This window comes from Salvelinus namaycush, chromosome 41 (assembly GCF_016432855.1).
Source record: "Salvelinus namaycush isolate Seneca chromosome 41, SaNama_1.0, whole genome shotgun sequence".
In the NCBI taxonomy this organism is placed as follows: domain Eukaryota; kingdom Metazoa; phylum Chordata; class Actinopteri; order Salmoniformes; family Salmonidae; genus Salvelinus; species Salvelinus namaycush.
Window position 1 is genome coordinate 177,325 of NC_052347.1, and position 20,694 is coordinate 198,018.

General features: G+C 43.1%; 1 protein-coding gene across 5 annotated transcripts in view; it reads left to right on the forward strand.

Annotated features, from left to right (window-relative positions):
* Window positions 1-20,311, forward strand: part of LOC120034234 (bromodomain-containing protein 4-like) — a 48,714-nt gene extending 28,403 nt beyond the window's left edge. For 2 of the 5 annotated variants that reach the window (XM_038980718.1, XM_038980714.1), the window contains 16 exons: window positions 90-491; window positions 731-859; window positions 1,380-1,658; window positions 2,004-2,218; window positions 3,148-3,527; window positions 3,852-3,959; window positions 4,227-4,465; window positions 4,988-5,198; window positions 5,582-6,036; window positions 10,721-11,033; window positions 11,286-11,392; window positions 11,870-12,032; window positions 14,682-14,815; window positions 15,619-15,824; window positions 16,185-16,452; window positions 17,079-20,311. In XM_038980718.1, the coding sequence (XP_038836646.1) occupies window positions 90-491; window positions 731-859; window positions 1,380-1,658; window positions 2,004-2,218; window positions 3,148-3,527; window positions 3,852-3,959; window positions 4,227-4,465; window positions 4,988-5,198; window positions 5,582-6,036; window positions 10,721-11,033; window positions 11,286-11,392; window positions 11,870-12,032; window positions 14,682-14,815; window positions 15,619-15,824; window positions 16,185-16,452; window positions 17,079-17,147 (3,678 nt within the window). In that variant the 3' untranslated portion in view covers window positions 17,148-20,311. The remainder of the gene's footprint in view (window positions 1-89; window positions 492-730; window positions 860-1,379; window positions 1,659-2,003; window positions 2,219-3,147; window positions 3,528-3,851; window positions 3,960-4,226; window positions 4,466-4,987; window positions 5,199-5,581; window positions 6,037-10,720; window positions 11,034-11,285; window positions 11,393-11,869; window positions 12,033-14,681; window positions 14,816-15,618; window positions 15,825-16,184; window positions 16,453-17,078) is intronic. The other 3 variants (XM_038980716.1, XM_038980717.1, XM_038980715.1) reach the window with 3 other exon arrangements.
* The last annotated feature ends 383 nt before the right edge of the window (window positions 20,312-20,694 follow it).

A 20,694-nucleotide genomic window follows, 5' to 3' on the forward strand; every position in this document is an offset into this window, starting at 1 on the left:
CTCATACTCTGCCTCTTCTCCTTCCCCTTTCTGTCCCTCTCCCTGTGCCCCTAATTTCTCTATCCCCCTCTTCCCTTCCCCCCTTCTAGCAGAGAAAGAGCCAGAAGAGGAAAGCAGACACGACCACCCCCACGGCCAACGACCAGCTGAGTGAGTCTTCTCCAGCCGAGTCCAAGTCGGGGAAGACGCTGCCGCGGCGTGAAAGCGTCAGGCCCACCAAGCTAATCAAGAAGGAGGCTCCAGACTCCCAGCACCACCTGGGCCTCGGGATAGGTCTTGGTCTAGGGGGACCCGGAGGACCAGGGGTAGGGGCTCATAGCCCCAAGCAGCAGGAGCAGCTACGGAACTGCTCCAGCTTGGTCCGAGACATGTTACATAAGAAGCACGCTGCCTACGCCTGGCCCTTCTACAAGCCAGTAAACGTGGACATGCTGGGGCTGCACGACTACCACGACATCATCAAACACCCCATGGACCTCGCCACCGTCAAGGTGGGTTTGAATGGAACACAATTATGGGTGTGTCCCAAATTGCACCCTTTTCCCGATTTATATAGTACACTACTTTTGACCAGGGCCCATATTGTAGTACATTCGACCAGAGCCCTATGTTGGATTAGGGTTGGAAGGAAAGACTGAAGAAGTGTAGCTCTCTGAGGGATGCCCTTGTCCTCTAAAAGGATTCCAACATTGTGACGTGGTTTTATTGACATGTTGTGCTGTGTTTGTAGTTGAAGCTGGACAACAGGCAGTACAGAGACGCCCAGGAGTTTGCTGCCGACGTGCGGTTAATGTTCTCCAACTGCTACAAGTACAACCCACCCGACCACGAGGTGGTGGCTATGGCACGCAGACTACAGGTAATAACACTTCTAACACGGTAAATAAGACCCTCATAATTATATTTAATTACTTACATTTTCCAGAAGGAACTTAAGTTGTGGCAAGTCTGAGATAAAGATTCATAGTAAATATATAAATGGCAACATTCACGTGTGACAGATAAACAGTTAAGGTATATACGAGATAAATGTAAGTCACAAAAATCTATTTCATAACAAATGCCCACATGAGCTTAGGCCTTTTCATGTACCTGTTTGTAACCTTTTCATGTACCTGTTTGCTGAACTATTTGCTGTGTTTTACTGGTGCAGCAGATGTCTTTGAAATCTGGGTTGTTCAGTAGGGAGAATAAGTTTTGAAACCGAGTGAAATTCATAGGTTCCTGAACTTTTCCAAAATCAGAACGCCGATGTTTGCTTTTCCATTGCAACTAGTTTTGCTACGGTGTGCCCGATTGAACACCACCCAGTTCTGTTCTCTATCCAGACTCTGACACTCTGTATGTCCTCTCCCTCCCTCCCTCTCTCTCTCCAACAGGACGTGTTTGAGATGCGCTTCGCCAAGATGCCAGATGAGCCCGAGGAGATGTTGGCTTCGGCTCCTGCCCCTGCGATGCTCCAGTCCTCCGCCCCCATCATCAAGGCCCAGCCGCCGCCCATCCTAAACCCTGCCTCTTCCATCCTAGGTCCTGCCTCCTCGGTCAAACACTCCGCTTCCTCCTCGGACAGCTCCAGTGATTCGTCTTCTGAGTCGGAATCCTCCACGAACGACTTGGAGGAGGAGAGAGCCCAGAGACTGGCCGAGCTACAGGAACAGGTGAGGAAAGACCGAAACAACAACATGGAATGCAAGTAGGATTGGATTTTTTCCCCCTGATTGAGGGATTCCAGCTTCTCTGGTGACATCTATCTTAATCATACATTATTGAAATGAACCATAACCCCCTCATAACTATCTTCTTCCTGACTTTTCTATGTTGGCACTAATAACATCCATTTGTGATACATTTGATGGATAAATAAAGTTGTTTAAAATCTAATTGAATCCCTGAAGATGGATGAAGTGTGCTGTGTCTTTTCTGACCCCTGGAATATTTGGTGACGTCCAGTCAATGACTATCCATTGTTTTTTGACCGTTGGTTTCCTGTCTGTCTGTTACAGCTCAAAGCTGTCCACGAACAGCTGGCGGCCCTCTCGCAGCCACAGGCCAGCAAACCAAAGAGAAAAGAGAAGGAGAAGAAGAAAGACAAGCACAAAAGGAAAGGAGCGGTAGAGGAGATCCCGGAGCCGGCCATTCAGTTCCCCAAGAAGACCAAGAACAACAGCAGCAGCAACAACAACAAGGAGCTCCTGCCCAAGAAGACCAAGAAACCCAGGTAGGAACAATAATAGCTTTTTCACACTACTGAGCCAAGCTGAGAAGAGGGGTATGCTACAAAGCAGGACCAAGGAGTTAGCCAGCTAACTTGCCTGAATATTTTGATATGTTATTTTTTTTAAGAGGAGCTTGAAATGGGCAAATTGATAATAAAAAAAACAGGGGTGAAAATATTTAAATGTAGCTTTTTTAATTAAACAGAAAATCACAAGTTATTTACGGTTGCTTATTGAAGTTAGCTGGCTAACTCTGTGGTCCTGGTTTGTCGTATACCCCTCTGTACTGCACTGGCCTGGTTCTCCCACACAGCTATGGGAATTTCTGTCTTAGGTGTGGCATTGGGGTGGCAGGTAGCCTAGTGGTTAGAACGTTGGACTAGTAACCGAAAGGTTGCAAGATCGAATCCCGAGCTGCCAAGGCAGTTAACCCACTGTTCCTAGGCAGTCATTGAAAATAAGAATTTGTTATTCACTGACTTGCCTAGTTAAATAAAGGTAAAAGAAAAAATGTGTACAGAAGTCAGGACCTGTGACATTTTCAAGGTGACACATAATTTTCTGAGCGCATGGATTGTATTGGCACATTATAAACGTTGCTGATCTCAAAGCACTGATTGCCTTTGTCAAATTACTTCATGAAGCTGTTTTGTTGTTAATCCTCTAAGCCATTTATAAGCTTCTGTCTCATTTCCACGGCAAGTGTGGTAACATGATTTGTATTCTCCCTCTGCCTCTGCTCTTTCTGCATTTCACAGAGATGTTACGTTACTGTGGCTACATTACAATGTCCATCTTCTAGCATAATATTTAGAATTCACTACTTCATTCTAAGTAGTATGCTTGTATGGACATTGGAATAGAGACAAAGGTTATTCTTTTCCAGTTGAAATTGTACTGATAGTTTATATATTCTGCTCTGATCTTGCAGTAAGAAGGAGGGATGTGCGGTGAAGAACAACCACTCTGCAGCCCTGGGCCCTCTGGCAGTGCTGCAGCCCCCAGCTCTGCAGCCCGTGTCGGGCTTGGGGGAGGGCCTGGAGGACGACCCGGCTGCAGCCGGAGCCCCCGGGGAGAAGGGTAAGCCCATGTCGTATGAGGAGAAGAGGCAGCTGAGTCTGGACATCAACAAGCTGCCCGGTGACAAGCTGGGTCGTGTGGTCCACATCATCCAGTCCAGAGAGCCCTCGCTGAAGAACTCCAACCCCGACGAGATCGAGATAGACTTTGAGACGCTCAAGCCGTCCACGCTGAGAGAGCTGGAGAGATACGTGTCGTCGTGCCTCCGCAAGAACAAGAAGAAGGTTCCTGGTGAGTCTCAACATGCGTATCTTTGCCTCCCCCTGTGGCCAAACAGAAACTCCCTGACCCCCTACAAATAGTTTGAAATGTAATGATGTTGCATAATTCATTCAAATCAATCCCAAAATTACGGTTACAAAACATGAATAACGAGGTATTGATAAGATAACTTTTCCACAGCTTTCCTTTAGCTCCTAGGTCACTTTTTATCGTTTTGCCAAGCGGTTTCCTTTAAATTTGTCTCAGCAATGTAGTTTTATGTTGACCAAACATGTTTGTGGAAGATAGTGTGTCTTGAGAAGATGTCGAGTCATGTGCCGCCCTCTCCTATAGTGGCAGAGAAGACCATGGAGGCCATGACGGCCGCCAAGATCAAGGCCAGCTCCTCCTCTGACTCCGACAGCAGCGACTCCAGCTCCTCAGACAGTGATGAGGAGAAGGGTAGGGACACGCACCAAGCCCTTCTCATTTCACTCCTCAAATGTTGTTTTTAAGCCTTTATTATCTTCTTTGGTTTGAAGCTTAACATTGAGGTATTTCACATGTGCCCCATATTATTTACCTCATGCTTATATCATGGTCAATACTTGAATATTTAACAATCTCACATTGTGGCTGTGGTCAACAAAATATTTTTATCACGTATTCAGAATTGATAGACGAAAGCTTCATTCAGTAGTCAGGATCTCCTCTGCCTTCTCTTGTCAGGAATCCCTCCTAAACAGAAACAGAAGAAAGGCCACGGGACCAACGAAGGGAAGAAGCCCCATCTCCACCATACCATGTCTGGAGCTGGTCCCCTCCCCCAGGGCCACCCTCACCCCCAGGGCCACCCTTACCCCCATGGCCACCCTCACCCCCAGGGTCCTGTCCTGCAGCCCAGCATCCACCTGAAGCAACAACAGCACCATAACCCCTCCCCCGCCACCTACATGGCCCCTCCCCCGGTAAGATTGATTGATTGAATTTATGAGATAACTAAAAGTAGTAGGCTGCTCCAGCCGGAGACATATTTAACAATTTGGTCATTTAGATAACCACATATCGCAGTCGTAAGTACATGTTCCCTCAGAAAAGTCAGTGCTAGTAGGAAAATACACAAGTAAAGGATTTATTTAAGATACTTAACATTGCATACATGATCAATTATCCAGAATAAAAACACAAAGCTTGAATGATTATTTCCTATGTGGTTTTAAAGATAATACATGATAGAATTTTATTGTCTGTTTTCATAAAAGCTTATTACAGGACTTAAATACAGCAGTAAGACGATATAGAAACCATGTAGTGGGGCATTTCGCTACACACGCAATAACATCTGCTAGTTATGTGTATGCGACCAATACGATTGGATAGGGATGGGGACTGTACAGTGGGACTTTACAGCTGACTAAAAAAGCATTTGGAAAAGTGCAGCAGTGAAGTTCATTGTATGATGATGGTGCGTGCGTGTGTGTAATGTCTAGGTAACGGTCACGGCGTTGGAGTCCTCCCAGCTGCTGGAGAACACATTTGATTTGCTGCCCCACTTCGGCCAGCAGCCCCTCATGCACCTGTCCCAGCACCACCACTCCTCATCGCCTGCCGTGCCCCCCCACCTCAATGTTCACTCGGTAGTGGGGCCTGTGTCCCCGGAGACGCACCCCTTTCTCAACCAGCACCCCAACCCTAACCCAGGTAAGTCCCGGCCTCTTCAAGCCAGACCTGCCTGAGGTCAGATAGTCTTTCGTATTTTGTTCTAATACTATGGTTGATTTGAGCTTGCCTGGCGTAATGGGACCAATGGAAAAGTCCATAATTTGCCAAACCCATCCATCTGGTGCACTGGGCAGGATCGATCGAATGCAAGATAAGTATTCGAAAGAACACTATTTGAACCCAGTTCTGCAATAAGCTGGTCTTGGGTTATCCGAAGGCTTCCTAAAAGTTTATTCTAAGAATTTGTTGACCTATGATTAGATTAACTAGGCAGTCCTTTGACTTTTTTCATCGTGATGTTTCCATCCTGACTCTCCTAACCACCTTTTCTCATTGTTTCCCTTCCTCCTCTTCACATGTAGCTTTGCACAACGCCTTGCCCCAGCAGCCGTCTCGACCCAGCCACAGGGCAGCAGCTCTACCTCCCAAACCCCCCCAGCAGCAGCAACCAGCGACCCAGCCAACCCTACTACTACAACAGCTCCAGCCACAAGCCCCTCCACCCCAGCACCACCTCCAGCCCCACATCCTCCACCCCGCCCCACCTCAGTCCCTGCAGCAGCGGCCCCTTTCCCCCCCCACCCTCACCCCTCAGGGCCTGATGTCCTCCCTGCCCCCCCAGATGCTCCTGGAGGACGATGAGGAGGTGATTCCGCCCTTACCCCTCAGCCAGGTGCATCTCTACCTGCAACAGCTCCAGCAGGGACAGAGCCAGGGAAGACCTGGCCAACAACCACACAATCCCCAGCAGATCATGCAGTCTCTCCAGGTTCGCCAACAACAACAGAACCAGGCTCCCCTCCTGCAGTCTGTACAGGTCTGTATTCTGTAATATATTTTAGGGCTGTCCCTGACTAAAAATAATATTGGTCGAATGACCCATCCTGTTCTTTCGACCAATCCATTTGTTGAAATGTTTAAACTTTTCCATATATAGGCAAACACAACCTATGTGTTTAAATAAAACCAACTACGTACGCACTGAGCTTGTCTGATGCACACTGTTTGATGAGTATAGGTGACTGGCGCACGTTGTCTCGCTCTCCTCCCTACTGCAGCGAAAGACAGCACAGCAAGTGTTTATTGAGCTGTCCGTGCTGAAGCTGCAACATCATTACAGCCATATAGTTTCTTACTTGTTTCTGACAGAAGTTCTGTTACTGAAATCCCTAATTTGTTTAGGAAAAACATTCCCTATTCCCTCAACTCTTGCTCTCTTTACGTGACGCATGTAAGCATCGCATGTATGTGACCAATAGGGCCTGACCTATAGCCTATCATAATCACATCAATTCATTGGTTAAAATAAAATAAACACAGTAATATCGACAGCAAAATGGATGCGGATGACGTGAAAAATATACTTGAAACGGGAGAATGTTTACTGGTTGCTCAGGAGGGAAAGGGGAAGTCAGATGTGTGGAAGACATTTGACTTAGTTGTGGAAACTACTGGAGATCCAGACAAAAGGAGGGTATAGGAGCAAGCGTTGCGTGAGTATTGTGTGCCAAACAGCTGCTGTTAGATTACAATATAATTTTTTCTGACCAATTGGGACAGTGTAAACAACACTAAATAAGTGTGCCAGAGAATCTCTTCTAACGAATAATATATAAAGCCTTTATTACAGCGGACTAAAAACAGTTGCATGTATTTGTGAATTGCGGTTTATTTCTTGTTTAGGCTAGTTATTCGAAGCTCCCTTTATTTAATTTTAAAACAAAACTGCTTGATTTCATTTCAAAGCATGAATGTCTCGTATGCTGTGTGATGGCATGAGCGAATAAATGATTGATTGATACATTAGACTATATATTAAAATATAGGCCTAAGTAATTTACCGTATTAAGACTAAACAGGATGCGCTCTTAGTCCTGTAGGCTACTCGACAAAGCCTACTAAGGATAACGACATTACTTATTATTATAATGATGATCATAATAATTGTAATAATAAGGAGAAGGAGATAAATAAAAGGAGGGTATAGGAGCGAGAACTGCGTGCATATTATCCGTGACAAACAGGTGCTGTTAGATTACAATATAATTTTTCTGCCGGTTTGTGACAGCGTAAACACTAAATAATAAGTAATACCAGTCTGTTCTAACTCAAGAAAAGTGTTACGCCTTTATTATAGCAAACATTAAAAAAGCAATTTCACAGATTTGGCTTTTATCTGACATTTTGCCATTTCATGAGGCTTGGTGCTCTTGAAATCAGTAGGCTATTAAACACTCAGCAGAAGCAAGATTTATCTTATTTATTTAGATACAGTACCAGTCAAAAGTTTAGACACACCTACTCATTCAAGGGTTTTTCTTTATTTTTACTATTTTCTACATTGTAGAATAATAGTTAAAACATCAAAACTATGAAATAACACATGGAATCATATAGTAACCAAAAAAGTGTTAAACAAATCAAAATATATTTTAGATTCTTCAAAGTAGCCACCCTTTGCCTTGATGACAGCTTTTCTCTCAACCAGCTTCACCTGGAATGCTTTTCCAACCGTCTTGAAGGAGTTCCCACATATGCTGAGCACTTGTTGGCTGCTTTTCCGTCATTCTGAGGTTCAACTCATCCCAAACTCATCTCAAACCATCAATTGAGGTTGGGTGATTGTGGAGGCCAGGTCATCTGATGCAGCACTCCATCACTCTCCTTCTTGGTCAAACAGCCCTTACACAGCCTGGAGGTGTGTTGGGTCATTGTCCCGTTGAAAAACAAATGATAGTCACACTAAGAGCAAACCAGATGGGATGGCATATCGCTGCAGAATGCTGTGGTAGCCATGCTGGTTAAGTGTGCCTTGAATTCTAAATAAATCACTGATGGTGTCACCAGCAAAGCACCCTACACCTCCTCCATGCTTCACGGTGGGAACCACACATGCAGAGATCATCCGGTAACCTACTCTGCGTCTCTCAAAGATGGTGGTTGGAACCAAAAATCTCAAATTTGGACTCATCAGACCAAAGGACAGATTTCCACTGGTCTAATGTCCATTGCTCGTGTTTCTTGGCTCAAGAAACATTATTGGTGTCCTTTAGTAGTGGTTTCTTTGCAGGAATTTGACCATGAAGGCCTGATTCACGCACTCTGAACAGTTGATGTTGAGATGTCTCTTACTTGAACTCTGAATCATTTATTTGGGCTGCAATCTGAGGTGCAGTTACTCTAATGAACTTATCCTCTGCAGCAGAGTTAACTCTGGGTCTTCCTTTCCTGTGGCTGTCAGTTTAATCATAGCGCTTGATGGTTTTTGCGACTGCACTTGAAGAAACTTTGAAAGTTCTTGATATTTTCCGGATTGACTGACCTTCATGTCTTAAAGTAGTGATGGACTGTCGTTTTTCTTTGCTGTAAGCTGTTCTTGCCTAAATATGGACTTGGTCTTTTACCAAATAGGGCTACCTTCTGTATACCACCCCTACCTTGTCACAGCACAACTGATTAGTGCAAACGCATTAAGAATACATTAAAAAAAAAAATCCACAAATTAACTGTAAACAAGGCACACCTGTTAATTGAAGTGCATTCCAGGTGACTACCTCATGAAGCTGGTTGAGAGAATGCCAATAGTGTGCAAAGTTGTCATCAAGTCAAAGGGTGGTTACTTTGAAGAAACTCAAAAATGAAATATATTTTGATTTGATTAACACTTTTCTGGTTACTACATGAGTCCATATGTGTTATTTCATAGTTTGGATGTCAAGTGAAAAATAAAGAAAAACCCTTGAATGAGTAGGTGTGTCAAAATTTTTGACTGGTATTGTATATATGGATGATTTATAAAGCCAGGCACATTTAACAGTTAGGCTATTGATTTATAGACCTAATTAAGTTTGTTTGCTATCTCCTCAATTTTCTTAAACATTAGGCTAAGCCCTATTCGCACGGGACTTGTATTACTAGACGATATTGGTTATGTAATTATTACTCCAGAATGTCCGTTATTCCAGAGGACGATTCGGGCAGGATTACTTTTTCCGAACTGCCCTGTAATATATATATTTTTAAACTTTTTATAGATTGACAGTTATAACTGAAGCTTCAAGGTTGTTTTTTTTAGGCACGAAGGCGATAACAGGGCTACACTGATAACTCGAACTTGGTTCCAAACCATCTTTGGTATAGTGTCGTCGTCATATTTCAATTTAGGAAGTGTGATCATAATCATTTGGATATTTTCGCAATACGCAGTAGATGTCCTAAATGCCCCCCAGCCTTCAGATGTGAGCTAAACAGTGCACTTGGGTGCAAAAGTGAACTTATCATTTCCAAAGGTTTAGGTCAGTTGTATGCTGCTTTGCAATCTATTAACGGAAAGGGTTACATTAAATAGGCAAATAATTTTTTACTGATGCATTTGGCAATATTCAATCCATTCCTACAAAACATATGAACAAAAGCATTCACTGTAAAAGTTGATACATTTAGGCCCTTCGTATATAGGCTATGCGCAGCACTTCGTTCAATTGATCGAATCAGTTGTTTTCTTCCTCAATCCGTGAGCAACACCTGTCAAACAGACATTTTTCTCAAAACACAGGGATGTCGATTCGCACGGGACTAGTATTATCAGAGGACCGTGGAGTTCGTCAAAAAACAGTAGGTTATTCTGTCTGGAATTGTTTAAAAATATATATTTTTTAAATACATTCTGCCTGCAGTCAACATTTACATGACCTTCAGTCATCTAACCATCTCCCGTCCAGAGCGACCCACAGGAGGGGTCAAGCACCCCGCCCAAGGGCACGTCAACAGATCTCCCACCAAGTTAAAACGCGGACCCGAACCAGCGACCCACTGGCCCAAGACCCCAACCTCCAGGCCACCAACCATCCAAGAGCTGCCCCTCAACCAACCGAGCCACCCCCCCCCCCCCCCCCCGGGAAAAAACTAGGGCTTAAGGCCAGGGCTGTTTCCTCATCTATTCTGCTGCTGCCTTTGCTGCATTGTTCTCAATCCCAATATGCTGATTCATTTTTCCATCATGTACATGGCAACATAAGGAAAGGCGGCAATTCTACGGTGCACTGAAGATTATTTCAAAAACCGCGGACAGCGACCATATCCAACACACGAGAGAGCTTCTTATAAAATTATTCATATAAAATAATATTAGATTTAGATTTTTTACATATTTAAACCATATACATATAACTTAGTGATGGACTGTGCCATCCCCGTGGTTGCCGCAATGGATTAGTCCACCGAGACGGGCGCAAATCAGACAGGTGTCTTGTGCACTTTGAAAATAAACTGTTAGACAAAAAAAATCTTGCAACCAACAGCCTGACTAAATGGGGTCAGCCCTGGTTTATTTGGATCTTTTGGAGCTATTCTTCTTTGGGTCTACATAATGCTTTTATAATATTTGGATTGTGTACGTTGAGTGTGTAATGTACATTGTTTATTTCTTATACAGAGTCACTGTGTGTCTTAGTAAAATTTGCCCTCTGGGACATTAAATTGATACTATCCTCCTATCCTAGGTCCAGCCATCCCAACCCTCTCTTCAGCCACCCCAGCTTTCAGTCCAGCTTCCCCAGCCCCAGTCCAAACCCACACCCCCCTCGCGCCAGCCCCAGCAGATCCTACCCCCACACCAGGTGGCCCGCCACCTGCAGCAGCATGCACAGATGGGTTACCCCTCCCAGGGGCCGGTGGCGCAGCAGACGGGTCAGTCAGACAGGCATGCCGCTGCAGGGCAACACAAGGGGTCCATGCAGTCCTCCGCCAAAGCACAGCACATCATCCAGCAACACCTCTCCCCTCGACAGATCAAGGCTGATTCATACAACAGCGGTGAGACTCAAGTGTTGATTGAGTGATTAAATTGGTTGATTGATCAATTTATTAGAAGACCTCAGATCTCACCAAACCTGGAAGTGTGTAGTGTCTCAGGAACTACATTATTATAAAATAGCAATCTATACAGCGTGACTGCAAAAGAGACAATTTAGAACGTTGTGTGTTTCGGTATGTTAGGACACTGCTGTAGGATTTGAATCAGACTAAATGGTGTTTCTAATCATTCCCTTTCTGTTCTGCCTACAGGGCACCTAAGGGAGAACCCCTCCCCCATCATGATGCATTCCCCCCACCTCCCCCAGTATCCCCCCATAACGCACCAGTCTCCGCCACACAACCTGCAGCCCAAGAAAGTGAGTATTGTGTGTGTGTCGGTTTCTATTTCTGTCAGTCTGCATCTGGATCTGTTTAGAAAACGTGCATTCAAATAATATTTGTTTTCTCTCAAATACTGTAGCTTCGCTGGATTGTTGGAGCTTGCCTGGCACAATGGAGTTAATAGACTAGTCCTAAAAAAAAGTGCGCTCCAGGCCTGCGCAATCAAAAGCTGAACATATTTAAGTGAAAACAAATACTATTACTACAAATACTATTTGAATCCCTGGTCTTGACTTTTTTGTGCTGTGTGAAGTTCGATAGAGCCTCTGTGTGGGGAATGTACGCGTTAACCTATTTCTATATGCTTGTTGAAGGGACAGCAAGCATTTAAGCCACAATCTTAAGTCTGTTTTTTAATGGGTGAATATCATTAATAGAAACGACCATTGAACAGCAGAACATCTTCCAGAATGTGCCTTTAACCCTATCCGGCTTTGTGCTGTGTGTTGAAGGAGCAGCGTGCGCCCCCGGCCCTGGTAGGCTTGAAAGAAGAGAAGTTTCCGCCCTCTCCAGTGATGAGAGGAGGAGAGCCCTTCAGCCCAGCCATGAGACAAGACCCTCACAAACACCCAGATTGCCACAGCAAGCCCTCTCTACCAGGTCACGCACAGCAGAGTGAGTACGCCTGTGGGGACCCTTGCTGACACAAGGGAAAACATATATTTTGGGGTTTAGGGTTAGTATTATGGTTAGGTTCAGGGTTAGATTTAGGGTTAGGGAAAATAGGATAGGAATCAATTCTTTGTGTGTGTGTGTGTGTGTGTGTGTGTGTGTGTGTGTGTGTGTGTGTGTGTGTGTGTGTGTGTGTGTGTGTGTGTGTGTGTGTGTGTGTGTTAGTGCTCGGCGTTATACTGTATTTTACTATATACCGGTATTTATGCACTGACCGGTTTGGGTTTTTACTTTAACTTCTTTAATGGTATTTCAATGTTTGGTTTGTTAAATGTGATACGCCACTCCGCCGTGTGTAACGTCCTCTTTTATAGTTCACTCCGCTACTTGAGTCGTTGCTCTCACTCTCTCACCAAGCTCGCCCCCTGTCAATCAAGTAGCGCAGTTAACTTCTTATGGCTGGGGGCAGTATTGAGTAGCTTGGATGAATAAGGTGCCCAGAGTAAACTGCCTGCTACTCAGGCCCAGAAGCTAAGATATGCATATTATTAGTAGATTTGGATAGAAAACACTCTGAAGTTTCTGAAACTGTTTGAATCATGTCTGACTATAACAGAACCCAGAGGACAAACCATTCAGATTTTTTTTTTTAGGTCACTCTTTTCAATGGGATTTCATTGGTAATCCAGATTTCTAAGGGACCTTCCTGCAGTTCCTATCGCTTCCACTGGATGTCAACAGTCTTTAGAAATTGGTTGAGGTTTTTCCTTTGAGAAATGAAGAAGTAGCCATGTTCAGAATGAGGCTCCAGTGAAGTGTACTGTTTGTTAGAGGCGCGTGACCAGAAAGCATGCTACACATTGTTTTCCTCCGGTATTGAACACAGATCATCCCGTCTTCAATTTTATCTATTATTTACGTTAAAAAATACCAAAAGTTGTATTACAAAAGTAGTTTGAAATGTTTGGACAAAGCTTACAGGTAACTTTTGAGATATTTTGTAGTCACGTTGTGCAAGTTGGAACCGGTGTTTTTCTGGATCAAAAGCGCCAAATAAATGGACATTTTGGAAATATATCGACGGAATTAATCGAACAAAAGGACCATTTGTGATGTTTATGGGACATATTGGAGTGCCAACAGATGAAGCTCGTCAAAGGTAAGGCATGAATTATATCTTTATTTCTGCGTTTTGTGTCGCGCCAGGGAGGGTTGAAATATGATGGTCTGTGATTGTTAGATGGGGTGCTATCCTCAGATAATAGCATTGTTTGCTTTCGCCGTAAAGCATTTTTTAAATCTGACACGTTGGCTGGATTCACAACAAGTGTAGCTTTAATTTGGTATATTGTATGTGTGATTATGAAAGTTAAATTTTTATAGTAATTTATTTGAATTTGGTGCTCTGCATTTTCACTGGATGTTGGCCAGGTGGGACGCTACCGTCCCACATATCCCAGAGAGGTTAACGGGATCGATTTGACAACAGCCAGTGAAAGTGCAGGGTGCCAAATTCAAGCAACAGAAATCTCGGAATTAAAATTCCTCAAACATATACAAGTATTTCACACCATTTTTAAGATAAACTTGTTGTTAATCTGGGCACGCTTTTCATCCAAACGTGAAAATGCTGCACCCTATCCTAGAGAAGTTAACGGGATCTCAGCCGTAAGAAGTTAATGCTTCGACCACGAGACTGCATAGGCAATGCAGCAGATACAACAAAGCTCCTTTCCACTTTGCTTATTAATATAAATCCACGAAGGTTCTGTAATTACACTGTTAGTTTCTCTAACTGTCTGCAAACAGCTAGTTTGTCTTTTCTTCGCAAGTTGTGGCTAAAATGAATTGTTAGCCGCTAATGCTCATCGCTAGTCAGCTGGCTAGCTAATAAATGTACTGCGTCAGAACAAATATAGCTAACTAATACAACCTGATTTCAGTGCATGAAATGGTTAGCAACATTAAGTAATAGCAAACGTTTAATGTAGCCAAAGATTATAGAGTCCCCTGGAAAACACTGACCAACACTTTGGTTTCTACTCTGTCACAAATAACTCCTTGGCAGTTTCATTCGTTATCATGTCAAACACTGTATTCAAAGTGCCTACTATTATATTCAAACTATAGAATTATAATAATCATTATATTTCCATGATTACAACAGTTCAAAGTGTTTTGATCTAAATCGCAAGTTAACATTTGGTTAAAAACAAGGCCTAGATGTATTGCCCATATCGTGCAGCCCTATGTGGCAGTGTGGAAATTATCTCAAATGAGAGCAGGAAATGCACGCAAAGAAAAGTTTGATTTAAACAGTATTAAACAATCAGAATAGAGAAAAACACTTAGAATATATGTGTTGCCACCCTAGGGTCATGCACTACTCATAAAGCAAATGTAGAACTTTTATGATTCAAAAACATAAAATAGTGTCAAATACCTTGGCCATATTGCCCAGCCCTAGTGTGTATGTTTTTATATGGGGGGTGTATTGTGTATAGAAGAACAATATTGGGGTAGTGCTCATCTGCAGAGAAACACACGTTCTGTAAGAATAAACGTGGTTGTGTGTGGTGCACAGCAAATGAGTGCATATGTCTTTCTTTTTGACCATGTTCTGTATTCCTTGTATGTGTTTATGTGCATCAGATGTAAAGTCGATGGACAGCTCTCGGCCGGTCATCCGTTCCTCAGAGCCCAGCGCTCCTTCCTCCTCCTCCCTGCCAGACAAGGACAAGTTCAAACAGGAGCCCAAAACGCCCGTCGCGCCCAAAAAGGTACAGGTGGGTGGAAGACCAAGCAGCACGTTGCCATACACACATACACCTTATTATAAACATATGGGGCGGCAGGTAGCCTAGCCGTTAAGAGCGTTGGGCCAGTATCCGAAAGGTCACTGGTTCGATTCCCAGAGCTGACTAGGTGAAAAATCTGCCGTCGTGCCCTTGAGCAAGGTACTTAACCCTAATTGCTCATGTAAGTCGCTCATGGTAAGAGTGTCTGCTAAATGACTTAAATGTAATACACAGAGTATACAAAACATGAAGCTCTTTCCACGAGAGACTGATCAGGTGAATCCAGGTGAAAGCTCTGATATTGGTCTCACTTGTTAAAGTGAGAGAGAAAGGAGTCCACTTCAATCCGTGTAGATGAAGGGGAGGAAACAGGTTGAAGAAGGATTTTTAAGCCTTGAGACAATTGAGGCCTGGATTGTGTAGGTGTGCCATTTAGAGGGTGAATGGGCAAGACAAAATATTTAAGTGCCTCTGAACAGAGTATGGTAGTAGGTGCCAGGCGCACCGTTTTTTGTCAAGAACTACACTGCTGCTGGGTTTTTCACGCACAACAGTTTCCCGTGTGTATCAAGCTGTTCCTAATGTTTGGTATACTCTGTATATTATCTCTTATAATGAGAATACCGTCATAGCCAAACTATTGCCATGAGTGACTGTGATGAGTTGACCCCTTGTTCAGTCATGATCAAATACTAACGTATCTGCTCTTCCTCAATCCCCTCCCTCGCGCTCATCTGTCTATCTGTGTCTGTCTCACTCTCTGTCTATCTTTCCATCTATCCATCGGTCAGGATGTGAAACTGAAGAACATGGGTTCGTGGGCCAGCCTGGCCCAGAAGCCCACATCAGCGCCCTTGTCTGCAGTGAAGTCGTCTAGCGACAGCTTCGAGCAGTTCCGCCGGGCCGCCCGGGAGAAAGAGGAGAGAGAAAAGGCTCTTAAGGCCCAGGCAGAGCAGGCTGAGAGGGACAAACTGCGCCGGGAGCAGGAGAAACTACGGTGAGGATTACAGTTGGGTTGTCTTCAAAAACTCCGAAGTTTTTCAACCCTGCATTCAATTTTTCTCTGTGCATTTCAACATTGATGTTTGACAATACATTTTCTGTGTGTGTGTGAGCGAACCAAATTTGTCAAATGAAGTTTCACTTTGCTGTTCTATGAGTCTTGCGGGTCTGGGATTGTCGACAGAAAGAACATACCATGTTAGCTACCAAACTTTGCGAAACTCGTTGCTTTTTTCTCTATGAATGAACAAAATGTCAAATTGAAGCACTTTGCTGTTCTATGAATAAGTCTTGGTCGTCAAGAGAACGTTTGCTACAAAGCCTTTGGGGAAACTCACTCCTTTCTCTCTCTCAGTGGTCGTGACAGGGATGATGCGGATATCGTGGAGCCTCAGCAGCAGTCGAGGAGGGTTCATGAGGAGCCTCGAAGCAGACGTCTGGAGCAGCAGCAACACATCCAGGCCCCCCAACCCCAGCAGCAACCCCAGGCACCAGCCCCCCAGGCCCAGCCCGCTGCCCTCCCCCAGCCCCCACAGGCCCCCACACCGCCCCAGCCCTCAGCCCAGGACCAGCAGAGGGAGCTAGCGCGACGCCGTGAGCAGGAGAGGAGGAGGAGAGAAGCGGTGAGACTAGTTTCCCACATAGTTGGTAGGGCTGGGAAGTGCCAGGGTCCTCACGATATGTTATCACGATACTTATTAGTGCGATTCCATGGTCCAAACATATTGCTCACCATATATCTGCTGTAGATAGACGAGAGATCCATGAAAAAAAAAGTTTTGATCATTCATGGAAACAAGTGCTGAAAACATTGGTTCCATAATTTATAAGAAGATGGAGAAAAAACTGGTGCAGATAACTAGTGCAAAAATAATATTGCGACATTGTCAAAACGATACGGTATATCGTCAAATCCCGATATGTAACTGGATCAAATTTTTACCCCCACACTAATAGTTGGTGGATTGCGTTATTTGTTTGTTATTGTAGGGTTATTGTCATGTGTATTGTCCTCAGTGTTTCATAGTTGGCATGTCTCTTTTTGTGACTATTGCATGTCCTTGTCCTATCTCATGTATTGCATTTTGTAAAACATATATATTTTACATATATCCATGCTTTTCTCTTTGGGAATTGACAGGAGGGGAGAAGCACAAGCAATGTCAAAGAGTTTATGTTATGATCAGTCTCCATTCCATGTTCAATCTCTCAGCTCTTCTGACACCTCTATCTCCTCTCCCATCTACAGATGGCGGCGACCATTGACATGAATTTCCAAAGCGACCTGATGGCTATCTTTGAGGAGAACTTGTTCTGATGACGAGGGAACCCCCAGAAACTTAAAACTGCACAAATAACACAACGGAATAATGAATATGGAATGGAACATTTCTTATGAAATGGAATCTTCTGTATGACATCACAGATGGTGGGGGGGGGGGGGGGGGGTAATGAACCAAGATACAGGACGTGAATTAAACAATCCCCCCGCAGAGCAGAGAGGGTGATCTTCAGCTGGACTGGCCCAGACTGGCAAGATGCTACTGGGCTGTTACCTGCTCTGCTATGCACCCTCTTTGGAAGTAAGACGCCACATTGAAGGAGCAACATAAACAGGATATTTTCAACCATGTTTGGTGTTGTTTCTCTGGGGATTTGACCCTTGTTGTTGCCCCTGGCAACAAGACATGAGGGAAAGGACTCCTGGTGGTCATGTAATGTCACACCTGTTTGATACTTTCACACGGGACAGAGCGAAGGAGAACAATGTTGTAAATGGAAGTTAAAGATGATAACGGATAAACACAGTAACGGTGACATGCTCTGAGAAACAAAGTACTGATGCGTATTTACAGACCGAGACCGAGGCGCTCATATAGACTGCCAGACAGACGTCTTTCTGATAAGAGGAGAGGCAGAATAAGTATTTTTATGTGATCTGCTTTTTGTTTTGTTATAGAAAGAACACATGAAAGGAAATGGTGGGGACAGGTGTGTGTATAGAGGGGGAGGGAATTAAACTTCTGACATGTATTTTTTTGTCAGTAGTGAGGTACAGTACAGCTTTGCCTTCTGCCTCACTCCTGTCCATTGTCCACACAGACACAGACAGTACATAGGCCTATCTCTCCCTTGCCTGGGCATACGAACAAATCAGTAACAACAAAGTATGGGACAGTCCGCCGGCAGCGGGAGGGAGAAAGCAGATCTCTTTTTTCATTATGTAGGATCTACTGTAAAGAGGTATTTTCTTATTCTATGATTACTGTTTATTTGTTTTTTTTATATATTTTTTATTTTTACCTCTCCCTCCCCAACACACTTCCCCCACCGTCTATGCCAAACAACCATTACCTTTTTAATGCTGAACTCCCCCCACTTCTCCTTTTTTTTTTTAAATGCTTCGTTGTTCATATAATTTTTTATTTTTTTTTTTAATATATAAATAGATTTTTCCCCCTTGTCCTCTTCACCCCTCTTTAAACAAAGCATTTAGGTAGTTTTTTAAAGAGGATAAAACCTAATATATGCATTATTCCAACAAGTGTTAATTAATTAAAGAACCATTTGAAGTTGTCATATTTCATGTTTTCTTCCTCATCTGAAGCTGGAGCAAAACATTCTGATCAGTACTAGAGGCAGAGGCTCAGTCCCAAATGGCACCCGATTCCCTACATAGTGCACTAGTTTAGTAGTGCACTAAAAAGAGAATAGGCTCCCATTTGGGATGAAGTCAGAGTCCAGCTGTTTCTAGAGCTATGTCTTGGTTGGTTTGACTCGGAGTTCACCATCACTGTAACACCTTATTGTGTATTATTGCGCTTAGAGACAGCTAGGAAAGTAGTCATTAATTAATGGCATTTTCCTCTTTGTAGCTGATTCACAAACTATTGAACCAGAGAATCCAATAACTATTACTGAACTGTTTGATTTATGAACTGTGTTGATTCCTCCCTATTCCTTGCTCGTATTTTGTCCTGGAATTTGCATAGTTAAAATGAAAATGTTACTTTATCCACACTAGCATACTACTTAAAAAAAAAAAAAAAAACAGCAATGTATTGGACATGCAATATAAGTGGTGTGCTGGTATGGTTATTAGAACATATCCAAAGGGTTCTAATCTGGTAGTGAGCCCGAAACTCTACTTTGTCATTTGGGGACAACAGCAACTTTATTGGGCTTTTATAAGAACAGATGAGACACTTCTTATTGATTTAGTTCCAGGATGCAGCATTACTTTTGACCAGGGCACATGGGGTACTGTAGTGTACTATATAGGAAATAGGGTGCCATTTGGGATGTACATACACCCTCCAGACTTTACTAATGCAGAGACTAAAAAAGAGCTCCACCTCCTGGCTAGTCTGTGCATGAGTCTTGCTGTTAATATTATGACTACAATTAATAGGGAAACTTTTAGCTGTACAAAATTGAGAAATAAGGAAATTGCATATAAAATTTGACAAAAAATATGTTATAGAAAACCCTACAAAAACAGCTCTGATTTCTATATTTTTTCATGTTCGATTCTAGTGGATACATGTGAGTTCTAATTCTGTTGGCGTCACATTCTGTCGAGGGTCACGACAAGTTGACCTCTGACCCGGTCCTCTGAGCTTTCTCTTATGGTGTAATTCTCCAGTGCCTGTATTGTTCTATGATTCTAGTTGGCATGTATTACACTTGGGGTGGATACGGAAGGGGAGGTGTAATATTTGATGGGGAGGGAGGGAGTTTTAGGATAAGCTTGTGTAAAAAGTCAAAGGAAAAGTCAGCATTTTATATTTTACCCATTTAACGATATTCAGGTTTAAATCTAGTTTTAGCTGGTCTTCTGTGGTATGAGTGTACACTTCACTCAACTACTTTCTAATTTTCAATCAGTACAGTTTTAAGTAGACATGTCTCTGTGCCGCGCCACTTTAACATTTGTGTGTCAGAATGTTTGTGTGGATGATTGTGTATGTATGATTTTAGTATGTGGCGCAGGGACACGTGTCCCATTGTAGAAAAGCGTTTTAAACGGGGATGAAGATTAATATACAAAATGCTACAAGAGAACGAGTTTCTTGGCTAAAGTCAGTCATCATTTTGATGAATTCCACCATATATGAATAGCCTATATATAATTTTGTTTTGTTAGACAAGTTATGAAAAAGTCATACTTTTGAAAAAAAAGTCATACTTTTTCATTCCTTCAAGCCTTTTATTAATTCCTTAATTTTATCCCCATGGTAACTGATGGAAGTTATGTGCCATAGATATGGATTCTTCAGAATGTGCTCAGCAGAGAGTTTGCTTTATTCAGGTATTTTATTTTGTGTTACATTTTTGGTCTTTTGTTTTTTGGGGGGGGTTTGTGTAACATTTTCCTTGATTTATTGTTTGGTATGTGAGTGGTCTGTCGGTCAATGATTAAATCTGTTATGATCATGGAGTAAACTCATCTCTTTTATAGAAAATAAAAAATAAACAAAATGTTGGTCTTTTTTTCATTACATTGGATTATGGTAACAAGGGCTCTGGACTGGTTTCCTTAGTGAAGTCCTACATTTGGGTCTGTGATGTTGGGAATGGACTATTTATGGACTAGAGTACAATGTAGTACAGGACTGGTGCAATCTATCTGTAAAACTAGCCCATGCTGTCTTAGGGATACTAACTTTTGAGGGATAGAGATTGGAGGAATAGTGAAGCTTCCCATTTGTAGCATGTACAGTGCCTTCAGAAAGTATAAATACCAGGACAACATTTTTTATGCTTTGACATATTTTTTGCTGTATTTTACTTCAGTGCCTTGTTGCAAACAGGATACATGTTTTGGAATATTTTTATTCTGTACAGGCTTCCTCCTTTTCACC